The sequence below is a fragment of the Rhipicephalus microplus genome, chromosome 5, assembly GCF_043290135.1.
Source record: "Rhipicephalus microplus isolate Deutch F79 chromosome 5, USDA_Rmic, whole genome shotgun sequence".
NCBI lineage: Eukaryota > Metazoa > Arthropoda > Arachnida > Ixodida > Ixodidae > Rhipicephalus > Rhipicephalus microplus.
Genome location: NC_134704.1, coordinates 6,580,877 through 6,604,789, shown reverse-complemented (window position 1 = coordinate 6,604,789; position 23,913 = coordinate 6,580,877). Strand labels below are relative to the sequence as shown.

Genomic DNA, 23,913 nt, shown 5'->3' with positions numbered 1-23,913 from the left:
GGTGACAAAGCAGGCCAAAAGCCAACCACCCTCCTTATAAGTGCACCAAGACTGTGCTTCTACTGCCAGAGCTAGAAAGCTAGCACATTGCAAGATCTTGCGATAAGATCATGAAACTGGCACGCATCCTCTTAGTCGTTTCCTGTCTTACAAAGAGGACAGGCTTGTCAGGCGTGCACTTTGCTGTGCACGTTGATAAGCTTGTAAACAGTCACACCCCCATGTCATTTTATGCTATAATCTTGCCAACTAACTTATCAGTATATATTGAGTATGTTGCAATAAAAACTCACCTCTGCCACAAGAACTAGTTCCCACAGGAGCTGTATGTGAGACAGCAATGGCATCAGGCACCTGCACCGACACATGGTTCCTAGTCACCACAGACAGGACCCACTGAGCTGCTAAGGCAAGTCATCAACAGGCCAATTTAGGCAGTCTGCAGAAATTTATCATAAGGTATTAAAGATATGCATCAACACAGTTCACAGACTACCATCACCTGTTTTTTTCAGCTGCCTCAGTATTTCGGACACTGCATTGTCTGGAATTTCATTCATGAACCCAACCCAATCATCATCTTAGCACAAGAACAGCAAGCAGTCTAACGACAAAATCTGGTGCAATAGTTGATTCTGACTAAGGATTGCAGCTCAAATTGTGGAATAGCGCCCGAGTTGGCCTGTTCTGTCAACCAAACAAGCACGGATCGACTGCACCCTGACACATGGCAAAGGTTAGGCAAAAAAAGCGAGGCAAAAAATTACCTTGAAAAGAGGGGAATTGCTAGGCTTGTGCGAATAGTAAATTTTAGGTTCCAAGTGAATTTGAAGCAAATAGTGATTCGGTCAAATAATTTCTAATTGAATTCAAATAGTATATATTAAATATAGTGAATCAAAATAAGCACATTTGACATGATTCACACAACAATACTTCTTAAAATTGAAACAAGGCATGAGCAAATGTCATTCTTTGTGGTTCAAAGACAGTGGAAGCAAGTTTGAATTGTAGCAGGATTTGTCTTTCGGCAAAATGCAAGTGACAACCTGCAGAATACAATGTTTTAAAGTTTATTATACTTAGAAGATATAAGCCAGTATATTAGGCTTTTTTAACTTAAAAAAGTCACAGGTTCACCGAAAGGTAGAAGCAATGAATGCAATAGCAAGAAATTGTCATGTTATACAAAGTGAGGCTGGAGGCTAACTCTTCTGTATCCAATCTTACCAACTCCACAAAATGTTGGTTTAAGAAAATACGGCCGTTCCAGGGCCACTTTTTGCACATTTTCTTTGCGTTGAGAGCAAAGTACATAGAAGGACCAGCTGCTGGCTGCTGCCGAGATAACGATACGACAACGCTCATAGGAGGACCACACAGTTGGGAGGATCTTATCACATGTGCCTCAGGGCGATGGGGATGAGCAGGTTCATTTGATCGTCTTTTACAGTACAAGGAAACTATATCTGCGCATCCGTGAGTGTTGGCTTAATGTATAAATGTGTGTGATCTCGATTCAAATATATCATTTGTTTAAATTAGCACCTGCCTGTTTCTTTGTCATCTTGTCCCGTTTTAAAAAAATCTGCGCTAAATCACTTGAAATGTTTTGTACCAACAAGGCCAATAGCTAGTCCTTGTTATTTACTCTAGTTTCAGCATACCCAAGCAAGTTTAAACTAAACTGCCAAAGAGAGGAAAGGGTAGTATACTGGAAAGATGATGCAAAAGCTTTCCCACCAGGAAAAAAAAAATGTCCTCAAGAGTCTATTGTTCGTGACACAGCATATTTAACGTCAAACAGCTGCATCCATAAACTCTCAAAGGCAATGTGATCCAATCAGCTCATGCCAATAAATACAACAGCGCTGGGCAACCTTATTTGAGCAGGAAGGCAGCTTCATCCCAGTAACCTGAAGGAAGTGCAGAGCCTCTTCTTAAAAATCAAAAGTGCATTGTATTTCTGTCATGGATATGACAGTGTAAAATTAACCCTGCCAAATGAGAAAGAAAAAACATCCAGAAAATGTTTCAACTTCTCAACTCACACCTCTGGCCTGTGACAAAAAGCGCCCGGTGTTCTACCGACAAGGTTCCGACCAAACATGCTTTATATCTCTCACATGGCAGAGCTCCCTGTTGGCGAGGCAGGGTGGTCTGAGAGCGGTGAAGAAAAGTAATGCGGCACGACCCTTGGTAGCGCCAATAAAGAGAGATTCGTCGACAACGCAGTTTAAGCATGACATCAGAAACTGCATGCCAGCAATAAATTTTGGAGGCCATGGTTAGAGCTTTCCGATGGCACTGAAAAACCCTGAGTGCACTGACATCAGAATGTTGCTGCATGTTCTTTGCCTTTTGCTTTGTGTTAGCATGTCACTGCTCATTGTCGGAGTCTTACAGCTTCCACATGCACCAATGGTGTTTTGCCACCAACTACTACAAGTGCGATAGCATCGACTAATAAAACTGCAGCAGTTAGCATTGCAGCAAGGCAGTGCGATATTGATGGGCGTGAAACGCCTCCAAGCTTTCGTGCCCAAGCAACACACAACTGCCTCTTGCGTTGCTGAAGCGCAGTGTAGTGCTGTATGCATAAGCGCACGTTATCTAATTGCTCAAAAGCGTACACTATGCCGTTTCTCTCCTTAACTGACATTTGAAAGATGCACATATTTAGTACCAGTGTTAAGTATGTACTTGCTGATCTCATCTTTTCATGGGATTCCTGATACACTGTCAAACAAAAATAGACATTGTGCAAGCCCCAATATATAACTACGCAATAAGCAATACTTCTATCAAAACACGTTTCAGTTCCGCCTTATACCGATTCCTATGACCAAAGAGATGAGCCATGTTTCTTTTTTTCTTTATATCAATTTACTGTTTCCTTTAATGTTTCCAATTTACTGTTCCTGTTTCCTTATTTATTTGCCTTCCTATTTTTCACCCTTTTTCTTTCTTTTTATTTTTCTTTATATTTTGCACTTGCTTTCTTTTCTTTTTCATCTTATGCATAGTTTTGCCTGCGTTACACCAAGCAATGACAGCATACAGGCTCCCGAAGTGCTTATCATCATCAAGGTGTTCGAAGAGCAGGAGACTTCTCCTTCATGCGAGCACGCACTCAACATACTACAGGTGGCTAAGCTATTCGTGGCTTTGCCCGCATTATGCCAAGTGACGATGACAGCGTACGACGGCCCGGCGCCCTCAAGTGCTTTTTAAGTGCTTGTAAGGGTACACTTATCTTTGACGATTTCCAAATAATGGCACGCTACAGGGAAAAAAGCATAAGAAATACACAAAGCCATTTTGATTCACGAAGCAAGAGTGCCAGTTAACCTATTCAATAATGAAGATCAGTATCTTTTGAGCTGAAGCGTGCTTTTCAACATGTTTGCAAGCAGTTTCGCACATGTGTTTTTTTGCTTTCCACTTCGTGCTTCCTCCCTTTGCCCACGTTATTGTGCCAGCCATCTGAGCAATAAACTTAGTTGCAAGTGTGGGTTTTACACTATCTTTACCTTTCCTCAAACACCCTGTGCACGGAAACACGTTAGTCCTAGTAAAATATGCATTACCAAGCAGGCACCTTCTCACTTTTGCTAACTGCACGTTTTATCGGTACATCCTAGATGCCATCAAAGGCTGTGCTCTAGTTCATGAAAACATGCAAAACGTCATCATCTGTTCTGCAGAAATTGGGGGTTGGGCTCAAGTAGAGCTGTTCCCTCAAAATTTTATTGTACATAATTTCAAAAAGGTGCCTAGTAGACCTTTTGGTAAACCAAGCCAAGACTCCTTCTTATCCAATTCATGAACAGCACCTTAAGTCTGCGCAAGTAAGCAGGCTCACTCTTTTTTTACACCCCGCAAACAAGCTCGCCAACTCGTACAGTAGGCCTCGGTGATCACATTTTCCAAATATTACAGCACTGCACGCAACACAGACCCTCGATTTTGAAAAACAATCGCACGCCTCTTTTCTTCACCTGACCACTCTTCCTCACATGTGCACAGTTATGAAAGCTTGCCCACGGGCAACTTTACGTACCACTGAGCTCTTCGATTGATCATGTGCCCTATAAAACCGCACCTTGGCACTGTGGTGATGCAGTTTCAGCCACGCAGTCCACATTTTTGTTTTCCTGTGTTGCCCTCTGCCATTCCGTAGCACCCGAGACTGCCAGGAGAAGCGGTATTGACAGAACGAAAGCCTCTGAGAGAAGGAGGCGTCTTGTTACTTTACCGCTAGGGGAGGGGCGCTCCTCAAAATGTGTTTCCTCCTTGCGCCACTATGACACGTACTCATGTTTAGGATGCCCTGCTCGGTTGTTGGCTGTGCACTGATGAGGCATCGCTGATGTCATGTCACATTGTCGAAGTGGATGGAGTCATGACGACAAGCTACACGATTCCCCTTCCTAAGGCAGAGAAGGGTGGCGAGGCCATGCGGAAATTAGAAACTCACTGAAACATGTGTTCTAACTCCTGTAACTTCCTTATTATAGCACACATTCACAAATCTTTTGTGACAGCATGTTCACATAACAAAAATGAGCATATTTCTCTTTTTAACAATTTTAGGGCCTCGAGGTTGTTTACTGGCCCTTTGAAGTACATTATTCTGCCTCAACATACAGTGTCCCTTGCAAGTAAAAAAAAATTAGCCGGCTTTTACTTTATGGGCAGTTTATATTCTGCAAGCGAGTCAAGTGAACAGATTCAGACTACTGCTAAATGCCACAGTGGAATTAGATTTACTGATTGTCAGCCACTGAGGCAACAAATCAAAAACCAGATCAAAATGGGACCAAGGAGCAACTTCTAAAATTTTCCAAGGCATGATAATTTTAAGTGGTACAAAGGTGACAGTAATCTGGAGTGCACATTTTGAAACACGTAAGACATATTTATTCCAATTCACGCACCACTTTTAATGCCCTTTAGGTGTGGCATCGCCAAGCGTAAAGGTGCAGTAGCCCCATTTCAATGGTGGCCTAATGCAAGAAAACTTGGATTCAGGTTGCATGGATCGAGCACCTCCTTTGTGCCTAACAAAAAAAGAAGGTAAATCAATAGAGTGGCTCGTTTTTTGTCATACACGATGAGAAGAAGCCACAGAAGACATAGCAGACACTGTAGTAATTAGGACAGAAAAAGATGTGAATTAAAGTGGACAACTAGTTGTTTTGTCTCATGTCATGACCGTGGCAGTTCAGTTAAAATCTACAACTAATGGCGCCTATATCTTCCTTAGCTTACAGCTTCCAAGCAGCACTCTTGTGAACTGCCAATGCACACAGAACATGCCATGAATCATTGAGACTAGCCCTAGTGAGGCGCACCGAAACAGGTCCACCTCGTGCACAGATGGCACTGGGTCTAGGCCGGGCTGAACCGAAGGCGAACCGAGGGTGCTGCCCAGCCCCTGCAGGGGTGGGATTCGAGCCTCCAGGGACACTCCGTGCAGGGGCAGACTCAGGGCGATTCCAGGCAGCGGGGCAGGCCAGCTCTCCAAGTTCCGCAGTGCTGCGTTGTGCATTCAGCATCAGAAAGAAAACTCCCATCGCAATGGCACTCATACGCACCGGCCTCCAGGCTAGGCAGACTTGTGCGAAAGTACTCCCGAGCTACGAGGCAGAGCACACGGCTAAACAGACCAGCCAGCGGCAGTCGTGTGAGCACCACCAGGGACTGAAATCAAATACATCATCTCTTAGGCCGACTGCCTAAAGGTACCTCTAAAGGTAGGCCATGAAGGGACCTTGCCCCACTTTTTGAGCATAGTCAGTCGCTCTTTTTCCATCAAATGATGCCATAATCGAAAATGACCCCATCGTAAGCACAACTATTGGCTTGATATCATGAGCTGCATAGGTACCACAGCCGCCCTTCTTTCAGTGCTGGTACGAAAGGAGAGAAAACGGAGGCCCGCAACTCGGCTCATACTTGAGAAATTCTAAGCATTTTCGCTGCAGTCAACTTCGTTAATAGAATGGCTAGACTGCATCCAGTTTGCTACCCTACACGTGGGAAGAGGGGAATGAGGGAGTGATGCACACGCAGTTCACAGGTGATTTCTCAGTGCCTTGTAGCAGGGCTCGTGTGGAGCCATGCAAACTTTTTTTGCGAAAAAAAAAAAAGAAAAGCATTGTTCGCAGTTTCAGGTTCCTCAATTCTTCAAGATTAAGCCACATTTGATTGGCAGAAAAGCAACATTTTTACTTGTGACAAAAAACTCGGCAGTCCCATATACATTCGCCCATGAAAACTCAAAGACAGCACTTTCAAGGCATGAGTAAGCCAAAAAAATGCGACAAGTGATGATGAGGTTCTCGCACCAACTCTCCATGATGCCACAGATTTTGAGAGCCTACATAATCATTTACGAGTCACAATGTGCTCTAAATAAACTAGATACATGGCATGAAAAGATTAAGAAACTGTAGCCAAAAGATGAAAGGACATTTTGAAATCTTTAACATTTCGCTGAATTGCTGAGATTGACGATGAAAATTCCAAAATGAAATTTTCCCCTGCCTTTTCTTTGCTAGCAATAAAGATATGATGGCAAACTGAATGGCTGTAAATTTCTTGAACAACTTGACCTATCTGTCCAAACACATCAACTGTTGGAAGATAAAAAGATGTTCTCATCAGTGCATGCCAGGCACCAGTAGCTGGTGAGAGTGCGCACACAGACATAGCTTGCCTTCTGAAAATATCCCCTACGCACGTTGGAGTCCTTGACCTGTCGAAAATACACAAAGCCATGGAAATAGGCTGGGTCAGCCTGCAGGGCTGGTGCCACTGCTGCATTGTATGCCTGCAGGGCCGGGCAGAGTGGTCTCTGTGGCAGGGCGCACTGCCGGATGCGGAACTGGAACTGCGTGTCCCCCATGCAACCGGAGTTCGAGTCCGGGAAGGCCAGGTAGCAAATGCTGCTCTTCTGCAAAGAATCCGCTCATCAGCTGCTAAGAAATTGGCACAGATATAAGCAAACAAAGGTTTCTTGCACACAATGCACAGAATGCACACACACAAAGTCCTAATTCTGTTTACTTCGGGTACCATCACGCCTTATGCTTCAAATATGCTAAACCAATTGTTACACCCGAATCTAAGCACACTGGTGTTGCTACACTTCACTCCCATGAAAGTGAGGCTGCCATATGCGGGAATCGAACTCACGACTTCCATCTTATCATCATGACACCTCAGCCTGCTAACTAATCAGTGAGTGTTGCTTGCAAGCATACAAATGCTCAGAAAAAACACGCAGCTTGAATCTGTTTACAATGAGCGGCTACGAGAAGTCTACCAACAAGAAGTTGAATAAAACACTTGCAGAGCTCACGGAATGGTGCTTAAACTGTGGTGCATTAAGCTAACAAGCTCATCCGCTGTCGCATTAAAAGTGGTTGTTTCAGAAAGCCAGCGCGCAATCTCAAAAATTATTGCAGTGGTCTATTTGCTGTAGCTTCACTTTACAAATGCACTTTCTTTTCATACGAGTTCGGCCATTGCATTTCTCCCAATTAATAGTTGGAGCAGAACAAAAAATTCTTCAAAGTGGCAAGATCATGGAAGTATTGGCAAACTGCCATAATACACTCTTAAGGCCTCTGCTCCTCGCACTACATGCATTACAAACTATGAGCTTGACGGGCAGCTCTCAAACCTTTTGTATCAGCTCACAATGCAGCAGGAGTGCGTGCTTGCTTTCCAGGATGAGGATGGAGCAGCTAGCAAAATGCGAGATAAAAGCCCCAAGGAACATGTTTTCCATGCGCACAATAGGAAAACCAAGCAAGCTACAGAGATTTTCCCTCTCTCCGTTAGGGCAGGAAACGCCGCTGCACATGCACGTGCCTGTCTTCCCTATAGGCCGCATTCAGATTGAACAACCACTAAGCGGTAGGTGGTGCAGTGCTCATGCAAGTTCCCCATCATCATCATCATGGTTAGCGTGGTAGCGGTGTCACAGTGGCAAGGCTTGATGAGCACATGAGAAAAAGAGTGGATCTCTCTTTGGTCTTTTGTAGCTGGCATACAGTGTTGCCAAGTTAGTCATTTTCTCGCTAAACCTAGAGGTATTTACTATGTTTAGCGGGTGAAATAGTGGCATAGCGAGGGGGAATTTCTGGTGGTAATGTAGCCCTGCTAGCTTTTTTTCTGGCAACTTTCTTTTTTCTTCCAGAAAACTATCCCTATGCCCACATGACTTCACTGAAGTGAACGTGACTGAAAACAGAAAAGTAAAAAACGTTAAGCCGAGCTCCAACAGAAGGGCAGTCTCATTGCATGCAGATTGCTAGCCAAAAAATTATATGCGAAAGATCCTTCCGTCAACAAAAAAAAAATTCTCAGAAAAAACTGTCAAAAAAGTGTCAACCTGAAAAAAAGTGTCAACCTGCTAATGTGCCCAAAAACAAATATTTCGATTTCTTCGCCAGTCAAGTCGCTAGCAAGATTTTAAAGAAAGAAGGCCATTTCTAACAAACCAACGAATGCCAGAAACTATGCGTATAAAGGATATCCCAATTATTACACAGTGCGATTTAAAAAAAGAATAATGGCATTACGCAAAGCAAGCCTGGTGCATGTTATTCCCACTATACTGTAGGGAGCACTACTACCTTTTCGTTAATGGCAACTAATAGCTAGCCATAATTATAATTGTAACTTTGAAAGCACTCACTCAATTATCGAAATGCCAATGAGGCAGATGTGTGCATGCTGAAACTACATATGTCTGTGCTACTTTCAACAGCATACTTATTGCGAGCTCATTTTTCTCTCAAGATAAGGAAAGCCAACAAAATATGAAAAGTAACGCATGACAGCGCTCCCACCCACAGAAGCAAGCAGCGCCCTAAAATGAGCTTACTACAAGCAACTGCTTTGCCTCTTTTCTGTTTCCAGGGACAGCGTTCCGCACAATGGCAAGGGTACAGGTTGTGCGCCAATAACATGTTACACAATCTCACAGGGATTTCTACCGCTTCATTATACGTCACTATCATTATCCATATCTCATGGCTAACTGCTCTTGTTCACAATGCCGCGGAGAACTGTTCTGATTACAACCCGACTGTTTAACACCACAGTGGTTCACTTCTTCGGCTGGCAGATAGCGTGATTTGTATTTTTTTTTCTTTCATAAATACTAAAAGTGAGCCTGTTAGAGGGCACTGCTTACTCATGCATGCAGAATTCTGTTGACGTGTCATTTTTCATACTTCAAGGGCTTTATTTATTAACCAAAAAAATAAGCATAAAATTACTATGTGGTTAAAAGTAGTACAGACAAATGTCATTACAATATGTGCACATCTGCTTCATTTACATTTTGATGATTAGGGAAGCTTTTTTCAGTTACAAATATAAATATTATTTAATTGTCACTAATGAAAAAAATAGTAGTGGTTACTATAGAATACTGGGGACAATATGAACTAGGTTTGTTTCACGTAATGCCATTCATCTTTTTTTAAATCGTGATAATTGGGACACCCTGTATATATTCGTCAAAAGCCAAGGACCTTGTGCAGTGAGATATGGAGCCCAAGGTGCCTTGTTTTTCTCCTATTCACTGTGGCTAGTACTCACATGGGGGATGTGACGAAGAACTTCACAATCTTGCTTATATGAACAAACAGCTTTGATCTCAGATATCCTCTTATGTTCAACCTATTTTTTAGTTATTTCACTGTATAGATTAGGATAAATCATTTTGTTATATTAGGCCAGGCAAGTTTGAGTCAATTATTTTTATTTCTTACTGAACTTTTTTTTAATTCTGTGCGAGTTGAGCACATATGTTGAATTTAGCAGTTTTTAGCAGGTTTTAAGGGCTCCTGCTGTGGGGAGAGTTATTTTTTACTCGGCAACACTGCGAGAGATAGGACGTGGATACCCTCATGGTGACTTGGTCGGCAGCGGTAACACCTTCGTGGTGTTTGTATGCTATGTTGATTGGGTGTATTGGAATAATGTATAAGATTTTTTTAGCATATCACTAGTGACTTTTCTGGTTTGCCTGATGATACCATCATTTGTAAAAATAGTTGAGCGAGTTTTTGGTTGGCCCAACCTTATCTACTGTATCTGTTCAATCTGAGAGCATGGTGCCTCATCCACAGACCCAACAATGTAAGCCAGCGAATCAACTTAACCTGCTTTGTGTGTGGTGTACTCCAATGCCACATTGATAGTCTGCAAAAATTGCAATGGCCCCCCCCACCAGTGAACGTCTCATGAAATCGCAACACCATTTAACGCCCAGTCAAAACATTACTACAACTGAATTATTATATCACCACATTCGTCAATTTCAAGCTCTAAAAACAAGGCCTGCCAATATTGATACTCAGCTATAATAATTTCATGTTACTTCATACGTTGAAACATTTCTTAACTCCCTCAGCTTGCCTATAGACCATTTCCTCCATCTCATCCTCTCAAGACGTTTTGCCACATTCAGTAACAGAACGTGTACAATATAGCAACCCAGGTTCACAAATTTCTAAACAGTAGAGAAATTCGACTGGACACAACAACCATCTTTTGAGATGACTGTTTTCTAGAATGCATCTTAGCCCCAACATTGGTCACCAAAATCCCCAGTACATTTGTGTGTGTGTGTGTGTGTGTGTGTGTGTGTGTGTGTGTGTGTGTGTGTGTGTGTGTGTGTGTGTGTGTGTGTGTGTGTGTGTGTGTGTGTGTGTGTGTGCGTGCGTGCGTGCGTGTGTGTGTGTGTGTGTGTGTGTGTGTGTGTGTGTGTGTGTGAGACATCACTACAAAATCTCTACGCTATTCTTTTGCAAAAAAAATGGGCAACAGAGGTAATTGGAATAAATTTAACCAGTAACACAACACCTCATCTTACTGAAAAAATTAATGTAAGTAGCTACCATGGAGTAAGATAAGAGAGGAGCACCGTCCCAGCTTCCGCCTAATGTTTTTGTGCTGAACAAATCGTGCAACACAGATGCGACGGTCTAACCGATTCCTTTGCTCTCCTCCTACAGTGCTCTTTCCACTTTTGCACATGCTTTCTCCTCTCTCGGAGCATATCGCAATGCATAGCGCCATTTTACGGCCGCATAGAAACCAATCAACACCTGCACTCATGAGTTCATGCGCACACTGGCGGAAAATGGCAGCGGCAGCAGAGAGCGGCAGGCACGGAGTGTGTCGACTGCTAAAAACTGTTTGCTTGGCTGCCTCAATATCACAAGCAAACGAAACGTATATATGCATAATAATTGATAATTAAACAGAAAATAAAGACATCGTACTGCTTTATTACTCATATTCAAAACACTGTTACAAATTTTTAGAGAAAGCAGACGAAAAATTGTGCTGAAAAAAAAAAACAGCAGAGCAGATGTACACTTGTTTTCCACGCCAGGACCAGGGCTGCCACTGGTGGCTACTTTTTGCGATATTGGCAAATTTGAGAGGCCCGTGGCGAGCTAAAATCATGATTGATGACATAGCGATTTTCTACTTGGGTCTCAACTGAGTTATGCATTCTATTCTCAGTATTTTCAAAATGAACGGACAACAACACTTTTTCTATTATTTTGTAGTTTCAGACTCACCAGTAGGAGGTGCACTTTACGTGCGATTCAGTACATCAATCTTTTTCTCCTCGTGTGTATCTCCTCAATTCACCAAGATCCTGGAGGCACTGGCACACTGGTGCATCCACCAGTGATACAAGCCATGATTACATCAAGGAATGGGCCATAAAGGCGACGAAGATGACAATTGAACAAAATCTCATGTTGTGCTTGCCACTCCGCCATCTTGGTTCAAGGACACTGTGTACTCTGTGTACAATCTGTAAATATATTTCTACGCTCTGCCTACTCTCAGCCCGTGACATTTTGGTGGAGGTGCGGGGTAACAAGACGGAGCTATGCAGGAGCCGACGCTTGGTTTCTTCCACGATGGCACAAGAGGGTCCGGCTACAGCTCCCGCAGCGGCCACCGCAACGACGACAGTTGTTCTGCCTCAGCTGAAAGACCCTGGCACGTTTTGCGAGACCGACAACGTCGACATTAAAGAATGGCTGCCGCTGTACGAGCGAACAAGCAGGAATTATCACTGGGACGAAACGCTCATGCTAGCGAACATCCTAAGTTACCTGAAGGGGACAGCCAAAGTGTGGTTTGAGAACCACGAAGTGGAAATTGGCAGCTGGGATGCGTGCAAAAAAAAAGATGCATCCACTGTTTGGCAAATCAACTGGCAGGAAGACCACAGCCAAGAAGGAGCTGGCATCTTGCGCTCAAACGTCATCGGAGTAGTAGCTGTCTTACATGCAGGATGTGCTCACCCTTTGCCGCAAAACAGATGACGGCATGGAGGAGTCTGAAAAGATAGCGCACATATTAAAAGGCACTGCCGATGACGCGTTCAATTTGCTAATTTGCAAGCACTGTGACACAATAGATGCCATTATCCGATAGTGCCAGTGTTTTGAAGCCGCCAAAAGCCGACGTATTTCCCATCAGTTCGCTTGACTTCCCAACACCGCAGTAACATGGTCGTGCGAAGACACGCCTGTACCACAGGCACCGCTGACTGCAGAGCACGTCACGAAGATCTACAGTCGAGAACTTGAAGCTATGTCTCTCGCTTCAACTTTCTCTTGTGCCTGTGAGTCTAGCTCCCAAATGGTGCCTTTAGTGCATGCCATCGTTCGCCAAGAGCTTTCGAACATTGGCCTGGAATCTGTGTGCACCGCCGCCCCCTCCCGACTGACCGTCGTCCGCCAGTTTCTTACGACCAAGGACAGAGGCTCCCAGTGCGCTCTCGCAATCCCGCTGAATGGAGGACTGCCGATGACCGGCCCATTTGATTTAACTGCCACCGTATTGTTCACGTGGCCCGCTACTGCAATAGCAGGTGGTATTACCGTCAGCCTTCTTATGGCTACAACCGTCGCGCAGAGGCAGATGATGGCCACTTCGGAACTCGCCACGGGTCGCCTCTGCCAGCCGGTGGTGACGGTTCCTCGATGGTGCATTGTTGGCCACCAGTCCCGCTCAGCGCTGTCTCGTCGCCCATCGTCGCGCTCACCCCAATTTCGCCATCCTCCTTCGCCGACTGCACATCTGGCTCGGAAAAACTAGACGATGCAGCTCCCAAAGATGATGCTGCATCGACGATTCGCGAGCCAAATCCTCTGACTATGCCGACACGACGCAACCTCATAGACGTTAAAGTAGACGATGCACTGGTTGTTGCCCTTGTAGACACAGGGTCCCACATTTCGGTGATGAACTTGGAGCTTTGCTGCCGCCTTAAAAAGGTTTAAACATGGCCCACAGTGCCGCTCATCCAAGTCGCCAACGATGGAACTTTTCCTGTGCTTGGGATGTGCTCCACACATGTTAGAGTTGCTTGACCGCTCCACAACTGTGCTTTTTGCCGTGTTCGAGAAGTGCTCTTATGAACTCATCCTGGGCATGGACTTTCTTGCCGCGCACTCTGCCTTAATTGACTGTGGAATAGGCTTGCTTCAGCTTGACCTACCTTATTGCTTGACACTTAAACTACACCTCAACCCCGTTTGTGTTTTGTCTAGTACGTTTGCCTAGCGCCCCAAGCCGTTACCTATGTAACCATGAGGTCTTTTCCTTTGGTACCCGACGGCAATTATGTGCTGGCACCGATTTTGTATGTGTTATTAGACAAAAATGTTGCCTTTCTTCATACTCTGTTGACGATTACGAATAATGCGGCATCGCTACCGATAATGAACTTCAGCTGGTGCGCTCAAATTGTTCTAGCCAACGTCTCTTGCATCAATGAACATTCTGTTTCTGCATTTATTGCAGACACTCCTTTGCCCGCTACTGCATCATCTTCACAGAGCTCCACTGATGCCGACTTTGACAAGATGATCGCACCAGACCTCGTTCCAGCACAGGCAGCCGATCTCCGGGATATCTTGGCATCCTTCGGGGACATCTTTAACTTTGGCGACAGCCCTTTAGGTCAGACATCAGTTGTTACTCACAGGATCAACACTGGAGACGCCAGCCCAATTCGTCGACGTCCTTATCGCCTCTAAGCAAAATTTAGGTCAGCAGACATTTCGCGTGCCGCGATGTGGTGGTGTGTACTAAGTTCTTTGGGGGCTTCAAAAGCTTTAGGCTTCTCTAAAGTTTGGCTTCTGAAGTGGCCGGGTGACGATTAGGACATGTGTTCCGACCACAACTGCAACTGTTGTAAATAGCTTGTCGACTTCTTCCCTGCTGTAGTATCCTTTAATTGATTATGTAGAGTTTAAATTTTTTATTAACATTGTTCTCGGGCCAACCAAGAAGTCAGCTACTTCGAACAGTCTTCAGAAATTGCACTGATGCGAATGTTCAGCGTAAGATTGACCGCATAGAAAATGTTGTGCTTGCATTGCAACCGTTACGCACTAATTTCAAATTTCCTACCTTTGTTTGTGTAATCAATTCGTTCGACTATCAAACACATGATTCCACTCAATGAAATTCTCAAAATTGCAAGAAGGCTATGCATGCCATCTTTCTCTTGTAACGACTGCTTCATCTTGCAGTCGCCACAACTAAACTATCACCAACTTCTCTTACTAGGCGCTAGCATTCAGGGATACTGATGGTGCATGCATGCCCTTTCTGAGTGCGACCATAATGAAGCGGGTGATGCAACTGGCATTAAAAACGTCAATATAATTAAGTGGCTACGGAAGGTATTGTCCTTCATGGGGCTATACATAATTATGAATCTTTATTACTAGGCACACCACACATATGTAGAGTGGCGACATTTTTGGCGAAATTTGAAGAAAAATGGCGACTTTTCACTCGTCGTTTGGCGAATTTCACTCGATAGTCAGTGGAAACTTTGGTCAGGACACCTGTGCGGCAGTGTTGCTCGGACATTTTCATGTTAAATGCAGTATGCTTATTTATACACGAAGAGACGAGGTATCTTGGTACTTGCGTGTGAAAATGGTTGATTGGGCGAGTTGGTGATACATGACTAATTATGAAATGGAAGCGCACAACGTAGAAGCAGACGGAAAGACAGGGACAAGCGCTTGTCCCTGTCTTTCCGTCTGCTTCTACGTTGTGCGCTTCCATTTCATAATTAGTTGCGTGTGAAAATGTGGGGCAACCGATCAAGGCGCAATGAAGTGTTTTCTTTCCAGCTGTTAATCCAGTTATGGCAAAGGGTGGGACAAGATAACACTATTCACAACCCCATCTGATCCACAGCTACAGAGTCAGAGGCATCAAAATGTATTTGTGAGCTGTGGGGTCTCGAAATGGCGAGCGCCACACCCCGCTCTTAAAGTGAACAGACACAGCAAACGCGGTCGGAACAAACCAAACAACACAGATTTAATTAATTTAGAGTGACGATATCATCTGTCAAATCGATACATCAATCCTGATCAACCCGCTAAGACATCTTTACACAATATTAAACAACGCTCAACAACATGACAAACAAGGCGGTGTCGTCAACGCCTGACTCACCAGGTGGGGCCACCGCAGACAGCCCGCAACTGCGTCCACGGCAGACCCATCGCTGGGGGCAACTATCCGCGCCACCGCCCCACGCCAAAAGAGACTCGCTCAACTCTCTCGCCCACCACCAAGGCTTGCCCTCCGCCAGGGATCATTGCGAGAGCTACCGCTTTACCAACCATGATGATGATAGCAGTGATCGCTCGCGAACACAACACCACCTATAGCTCAATAGTTGTCACCCCGGAAATACGGCTTCTGTGCGAGAAACCTGCACGGCGCAAATAACTTTACAGGGGGTGTCAGCACCCCCCCAAAGTGACTCCTGAAATCGAAGGACAATCAATAAGTGCTCTAGAGTTTGAAAAACGCACTGCCGTTGAAACCGCACAATTCTTCGTAGAAAATATCGTCCTGAGGCACGGTGCTCCAACAATCATAATAACGGATCGAGGTGCCGCTTTCACGGCCGCGCTCCTGAAGACAGTGCGTGAGCTCTGTGGAACAGCCCATCGGAAAACCACTTCCTATCATCCACAAACCAACGGCTTAACAGAACGCCTCAACAAGACTCTTGCCGACATGTTGAGTATGTACGTTGACGTGGATCACAAGAACTGGGACGACATTCTACCGTACATCACGTTCGCCTATAATACAGCGCAGCAAGAAACTACACGAAGAACGCCGTTCAGTCTCCTTCATGGCCGTGAAGTGACGACGATGCTTGACGCCATGTTACTGCATGACTGCAATGACATCGATTTGGACGCTGCATACCCAATGAGCAGAAGAAGCGAGGCAGCTTGCGCGCGTCCGAATCACCCAGCAGCAAAATTATGACGCCCAACGTTATACATCTACTCCACCGTCTTTTGTAGAAGAGCATAGGGACGCTGCTCTCTGGAGAGGGGCAAATGCCACATTGAATATGCAGCGCCAAGAGAACAACGAAGAACACGCGCAGCGAGAGAAGAAGACGAGGTTCTCTTCCGATCAGTTTGCCAGTGTTCTGGTACAATTAAAGTGAGTTTCCTGGATTCGACTGCTGCTGTTTCTGCATTGTGACAATATGTCTAACTAACTATCCCTCCAACACATGCTTTGTTCGCGTCGGGAATGTGAAGAGTATACTGCATAGTTGTTTCATTGCAGGATATGAAATTTCGCTAAAAGTCTGACTGTTTACGTGCAAGAGTGCACTTGCTTTGCAGCCTTTAAAGAGAACATTTCCAGTCTCACTGCCACCAAAATACGCAGTCGATTAATTTATCCAAACATGCATCTGTACAGACTGTTGCACTGGACCGAGAACTACTTTTCTTCTTATGCAAAGTCGAGTAATGTTTATGAGGCAATGATTGACACACAGCCTTGTGAAGCTCACAAAGAAGACGTTCTAGCAGGAATTCTGCAATACTACACTCTCATGAAAATGCGGCAAGTTTGCTCGCAAAAAAATCGAACGGTGCAGGAAGCATTGAGAGAAATAAAGAAGCAAGTGAGGCATCTTCGCAATTAATGAATGCTGAGGAAAGAAGTGACGAACACCTTTTCTTTATTACAAGCTTCTTTCCTTGTAATACATTACGGTCCCCTTTCTTAGTTTTTCTTGCCATATTAGTTTATGTACTAAGAAGCTATGTTTGTCAATGTACTGAAACTTTTCATGAGATAGCTTTAAAAAGCTGCTTTCGCAGAAATTCCGGCATCAGTGTTGATAGTTGTGAGCGAAAAATCGTCACCTTGTGTGTGACCGAAAAATCGAGAAATACACAAATAAAATAAATAATAAGAAACTCTGGGTCTCAGTGAGGTTCGCACCTGGGTCATTTGCATGGCAAGCAAGTGTTGTTCTACAGAGCCATGCGTCTGCTTGGAAGTGCAGTGAAAATAACTACCTCTAATTGTAACTGCTACGAAAGTAACTTGCTTTGCCAACACACATCCTATTATCATGCTTCATAATGCAACATGTAATATCACAGTAGTAATGCGTGGTACAAGCATACATTGGGATAGGACATAAGAACATGCGTTGATCGTGAATTTGTGGTTTAAAGCAGACCGCCCACTACAAAAGGCACACTTGTTACTGCCCCTTTGCCCTTAAGGTCACCATAGTAGGTGCATTGCAAGTTCAGAAAATTTCACGCTCACAATTGCCTGGGGGTTAAAGCATGCTACCCATTACAAGGAACACAGCCTTACGCGAACACAGCCTTCACATACACAAACCATTTTGAACTCAGAACTCACTTGGAAAAGGATATAGCTATTGCGTTGAACTTTTAAAGGCGAAGCTTAAGGATCCCCCAAATTTTTTGTTACGCTGCTTTACGTACCATGTTTCTGCCATGTTACTTCATGTATTAAGTTTATGTATATGTTATGTTTATGTATGTTGTTGTGCCATTGTATACTTCTGTGTGGTCGATCTTAAGATATCAGGTATTTGGCCTGTTTCAAATAATTAAGTAAAATGACACATTGTGTTATTTCTTGTCATAACGTCAATCTGCAAATTACGAATTCTTTTCTCTACAGAAAAGAGTTCGTAGCAGACGTCGGGCATGTGCGGAGCAGACGACAAAACGGACAGGTGAGCAATCCCACGAATGGGGCCAAGCACGCATCCATGTCGTTGCTATAGCAACGACAGGCAGAGCCTCTGCCCGGGGCTCTGCTCGAGGACAGCGCCTTCCCTCTGCCGCTTTTCTCCATTCGTAGCGCCATCTGGGAAACGCGCAGCAAAGCATGGAGTGGCGTTGCAAAGTGTATCCTTTCCAGACGAGCAGAGTCGACGCTCCTCTCTTATATTACTCCAAGGTAGCTACTCATTTCAGTTCTGAAACACTGATGAGTACATTACTAAGTTAGCAAAAAAATTAACATGTTGCCCCTAATGCCATTATCAGCAACACGTTACTGCCAACACTGCATGGCACTAGTGCAAGAGTCATTTGACTTCATTATGTGAAACACTTCAATCAGTTCTAATAGTTGCTCCTGCCAAGAGTCTTAATCTCATCAAACTACAGCTCACAATTCAAGATACTTGCAGAGCACACGGAAAGGCAAAAGTTGATGTTCTCTGCCATTTATTCGTTAAGATCATAGGTCAGAAAAACAAGCGCGGCTCACTCAGACTCAGACCTATGGTTAAGGCAGCGATCAACACGGGAATTAAATTACGTAAAATAGAAATTGATGCATGATTTATGTACAACATCTGGCATAAACAGTGGCATGCTCTTCAACTCTGCATCTCTCACAATTATATAAAACATTTACCAGTACAAGAGTGGTCAGGGTCTCTTTCTACTGTGGCAGGGGCAGTCGGTACATGCGAAAATTTCTGTTTTCACTGACTTTCATACCTTTCTATTTCATGTATTTGTTATTATACTGCTACTAAAATGTACTAGTACATCTCCTATACCTTTCTTGGTGTTATTGTGTGCTGGTTTAAGCTTCATTAGATTGTGTCTAACAAAACAAACAAGCCCTAGATTAATACCTCCCTTTTTAAGATGTGAACTTCATCCAAAGTTTCTTTATCCTATTTCTTTATGGGGTGGGTTCAATCACCCTTACTGTATGTTAGTGAATGTGTTTGTATATGTGGGTTGCACAAAGGTGAGGCCCCTCGAGATGGCGCCAGTGTCAGAATGGCAGTGCATCTATTTTTCTGGTTTCTACACAGACACTAAACCACATTCTACCTATTCATAGTGTTCATGTGATGTCACTTCTGCCGTTGTCGCCCTTTCCCGCCATGCCTGGGTACCTCCCTGGGTATACCTACAGCAGTTCGCGTGCTGCAGCGCGGTTTGTTGGGGCTCGTCACTTGTTTCTGTGTACGATGTTGAAAGGGAAGCATTGTGGTTTTTTGTTGTCCTACTTTAACGAGCTCATCGGATCAGGAAGGCCTCGCTTGTGCACTCAATACAAGAGCTGAAAATCAAGATGTGCGACACATATACCAGCCACCGCGTACACCGGCTGCCCGCCACGACCTACGAGGGCCCATTATCTCGCTTTCACTACAAACACTACAAATTGCGTGGCCCAAAAACAAGTGAAAGCCCAAAGTCTCTCGAGCCACAATTTTAAGAGTGGATGAGCAAAGCGCAGCAGCTCCCATCGAAAACGAGTCGTGCAAAGCTAGGCAAGTTTACAAGAGATATAATAATATTATTATATTGCTGCCGCCCACACCACCATAGTAGCAGTGCCCCCTCCCCTCCCTCCCCAAGTGTTTTAAACAGTGCTGATGTTGAGCCTCTTTGATTGGAATTGGTGGAAATAGCCGAGAAATATACTATGCGTGGCAGATAGAGACTTCGCGTGGTGTATGCTACGGTAATACGGTGTATGCTGCGGTAATACTGGTGCATGCTGCGGTAATGCGTGGCGCATGCTGCGGTAAGTTTATTCAAGTACTTTTATTAATTTGCGCCAGCCAAAAAAGCCGGTACTTTTCAGAAAATTGCAATGTGCATTCTCAATTTTAGGTAATAACTTTCGGTGAAGAAACACCTCGAAGCTCGCTCCTTCTTCGTGGACTACCAAATCAACTTGCCTCACTAGCAGCTGATAATCCCTCAAATTCGCATCGTGAGGCAAAACTAAACTAGCGCAATCACAAGGCAACAACACGGCAGCGGTAGGCGATGGAGTCGGCAGGCACCTGGGCATGTCGGTGGCGCATTTCGGAAATGACGAAGGGGCGCTGCGTGACGCACGTGCACACTATGTTTACACATTGCAGCCTCATGCACACTGTCACGCACATAGGATCTCGTGGCCAATCACCGTTGTGCCACCAGAGAACATCTGCACCAATATGGACCACAGAGAGGATGCCATCAATTTTTATGCATACGAAATTGAAGAACCCTCCAGGAGGGGGGAATAGAGATTTACATTTCTGCATGTGTATATGTTTTTTTTTTAATTTTGTATATCAGTGGTGTATATGGAAGAGGACAGTTCCACCTCCCCCTCGCCCCTTCCGTTGGCTAGTGTGCTGTGCGTGGGATGAAGACACAATAAATTATCCGTTATTAGTTGGCTATCAATTAAATATACAAGAAGCGTTTTAAAACCGCTCAAGAAAATGAAGTGAGTTTTTCAGCATCTGATATTTTCTCTTGAAGCACGTGCCTTAGAGTACCTTTGCTATGCCAGTTGCAAATATTTTATTACATTTCAGGTACTTAACCTTTAGTGGATCTGAGGTATTTCTTTAACAACACTTAATAATTTTCTAGTGAAAACGCCGCCTTCCATCAACCCTACTCATGGCTATATTCCTAAAGTATTCACTTAAAATATCAGACGTAAACTAGCAACACACTCACATGCACACACACGACTGCTGCACAAAAAACATGGCCAGAGAACATTCTTCGGCGGGATTTCTAATCTTTTTGGTAAGAAAGCGAAGACGAAAGCTGTCGCGCAGCAGGAGTGCATCGAAAACAGTCTGCCAAACGTCTTTCATCACACTGTAGCACGTTCTGGTGCTATTATTAAACACCGATATGCTTACCTCTTTTTCGGAAAGTTGCGCATCGCTCGGCAGCACCACCTGAAACCAAGGGCACACCATCACCACCGTCACAAGCATGAAGTACGGCAGTACTCGTCCGATGGAAAAGAAAAAAAATTAAGCGGAGGCATGCAAGAAAGCCGTGGACTACCTCCATCGCCTGGCCCAACTCCAGGTCGAAGGCGACAACACATATGCAGTGGATCCAGTTCGAGAGGCTCTCGCACGCAGCGAGTCGCGATGAACTGTCATCTCGTCTCGGCGAACTGCTCGCTTCCTTGGCGTCCATCTTTCCCCACCATGGCAACTGCATCAGCGTTGGCCGATGCGCCTCAAGGTTTCTCCAAACAGGATAACAAAACCGGATTTAACGAAGAGATTCGAATTCCTTCTGCCATGCCTACAGGCTCAATGCCTTTATAAATTTGAATTACCAAAACAAACTTTAATGCCACACCTAATTTCACAAAGCATTAAAAATATATGCATAAAAAATTGTTTTTGTTTTCGAATCTATGGCGTATGCTGCAGCCAGCCAGTGTATTAGCAGTACAATCGGCGGCGCCTTTACATTCCAGCAACCACGGAGGAAGGAAAGGAGGAAAGGTACAAAGGTACCTTTCCTTCCTCCGTGCCAGCAGTGGTGCCAGCAACGTTGCAGGTTGCAGCCGGTGACTGCAGCGCCACGGTGAGTCATGGCGCAAACTAGTACGAGTGGCTGAGAGCTAGGTGCTTTTCTGACGCCCACGGGCGGCCTAGGTACTAAAAGATGCAATGGTAGAGTGAGCTAGAATAGGGTAGTAGGCTTGCTGAGGTCCCCTGCTTGACGCCGGGTATGTCACACGTGTGGTGGCGCTACCAGCGACATCAATGTAGGGCACTGCCTAACGGAGGCATTGGTGCTCAACGGAAATCATGCTTTTTGTGCGCTGTTACCCCATGCACTGGACGGAAATGTGCGCGAATTTTGGCAGTGTAAACGGTGATGCAGATGTCACTAAGACAATAAAAATAAAAAAAGAAAACTAGCGTGGAGCTAGGTGCGTAGGCCGTTGGCCTACATGTGCGCGTAGGTAACCATCTAGAACACTGTAGCATGGTGTATGCAGCTAAACTGTTAGCTCGTTATTTGATGTTAAATGAAACACACCAAATACCGTCAGTACGCGTGCGAATAAAGCTTTAGAAAACATTCTTTTCATAAACTCTGTCCGCGTAACTCGTGCGATTAAACTGCATGCAGAACTCGATGCATGCAAGGGATGCTGTGCAAACATGAGATGCATTTAAACTATCTTACAAGTGATAAGCAGTGATGGCGAACTTTCTAAAGCTTACGTTGCGCGGCTATCAATTGTAAACTGGATTCTTTGCATTTCTTGGACCCTACTTTTGTCACGCACGCCTTTTACGAGCGTGTGAAATTATTAGTGATGCTGACCTTGGCACACACTCGGGAGTTTACCACGAGCTCTTAATGTTATACATTCCACAGCATTTTAAAATTTTCAGCTGCTCATTCTTTCTGCAGATCTCCATTATCTTGGCTCTGTAATTTGGCCATTTCTGCACTGAATATTTCTATGCAAAGACTGTAAAAAATCCACAGATAACAAAAACAGGAAGCCACTCTCCCCAAGTACTGGGCACAAGTACATGAAAATTTATTCATCAGATATACATTGGGCACAGTTGCTTACTGGATATTTCTTCTACAGGAGCAGCGGCTCAACTTAAGATGCTTTGCCTTTTCGCGGTTCTATCAGAATTAATACCTTTCACAAAACCGCGTAACAATATAAAAGCTGATTACGTCTTTTGAGAGGCCGTGGCATGTTGTGCGCACCCAACTTCTTGGGAAAACATTTCTTTCGCGATTGTCAATACATCCAATATGCTGTCTGAATGCAACTTGTAGCAAGAAAAGCACTCTGTAGAGATATTTTCTAGCTTGCTTACAAAACTGTACAGGTGGCTAGATGGATACAACAGTCCACCTTTGTCACGAAAGGTGGTTAGACGAGTGAGCTGAAAATCTTCTCCTTGAGCTGGCATCGTGAGTAGTGTAATGCAAACTTCGCAGTTTGTTTTAATGACACACTTTCGCGCAATATAGCCAGCAACATAAAAGATCAGCCTGGAATCACTTCTAGCAATATGCTGGTTGTGGTCAATAGGTGCTTGCACTGCCAACTGAATCGTCTTGTGGCAGTGTGTCAGTAGCAGCATTGATCTCCAGCAATGATGCTAGCTCGCCTTGGTCACAATTCCCCTGGCTAACTGTTTTCACGAGACCATAGAATGACAGACAGGTAATGGTTAGCAAAAACTGAGTTGGCGTGGGGTGGTCGTTGCTGCCGGATGACCGACGTATAATACCAAATAAATTTTCTAATGTGTCTTGGCTGGTATTTCATGTCATTATGTTTTTAAATGCCACTTTCCCTGTCAAATAAGAAAGCATTTCTAGCACACTGGTTATAGTCACACGCAGTCCAGTCACGTAGATTATATGCACGTAGTCCCGTAGCACATACTTCGGCTGAAAATGAAGGTCACACACGCCAGACGTGTTGTCCAGGGCTTCGTCCGCTCGATGCAAATTTCTTTCCCATTGCTTCTTCGGGGCTGCATCCTTCGGAACGCCGAACAAAGACGGCTTCTTGCTGCCCTTCACGTGGACGTAACCTGTACGACAGCTTGGCGCAAAACAGTGGTTTTGCGGCCGCGGAAGCATTTTAACCTCGTTTGAGGGTCACTGCTTGTCAGGCCACATCACTGTTCGCCGAAGAACCTAGGGGATTGAGGATGCAAAG

General features: G+C 44.5%; 1 protein-coding gene across 4 annotated transcripts in view; it reads right to left on the bottom strand.

Annotated features, from left to right (window-relative positions):
• Positions 1-21,669, bottom strand: part of LOC119175081 (protein DENND6B) — an 80,716-nt gene extending 59,047 nt beyond the window's left edge. The window contains exons 1-6 of one of the 4 annotated variants that reach the window (XM_037426299.2): positions 21,249-21,669; positions 21,098-21,136; positions 6,725-6,961; positions 5,601-5,706; positions 5,358-5,541; positions 294-354 (exon numbers count right to left, since the gene is read on the bottom strand). In XM_037426299.2, coding sequence (XP_037282196.1) covers positions 294-354; positions 5,358-5,541; positions 5,601-5,706; positions 6,725-6,961; positions 21,098-21,136; positions 21,249-21,410 — 789 coding nt within the window. In that variant the 5' untranslated portion in view covers positions 21,411-21,669. Of the gene's footprint in view, positions 1-293; positions 355-5,357; positions 5,542-5,600; positions 5,707-6,724; positions 6,962-7,693; positions 8,290-21,097; positions 21,137-21,248 lie in introns of those variants that run through there. The other 3 variants (XM_075894756.1, XM_075894755.1, XM_075894754.1) reach the window with 3 other exon arrangements.
• Between the last annotated feature and the right edge of the window lie 2,244 nt (positions 21,670-23,913).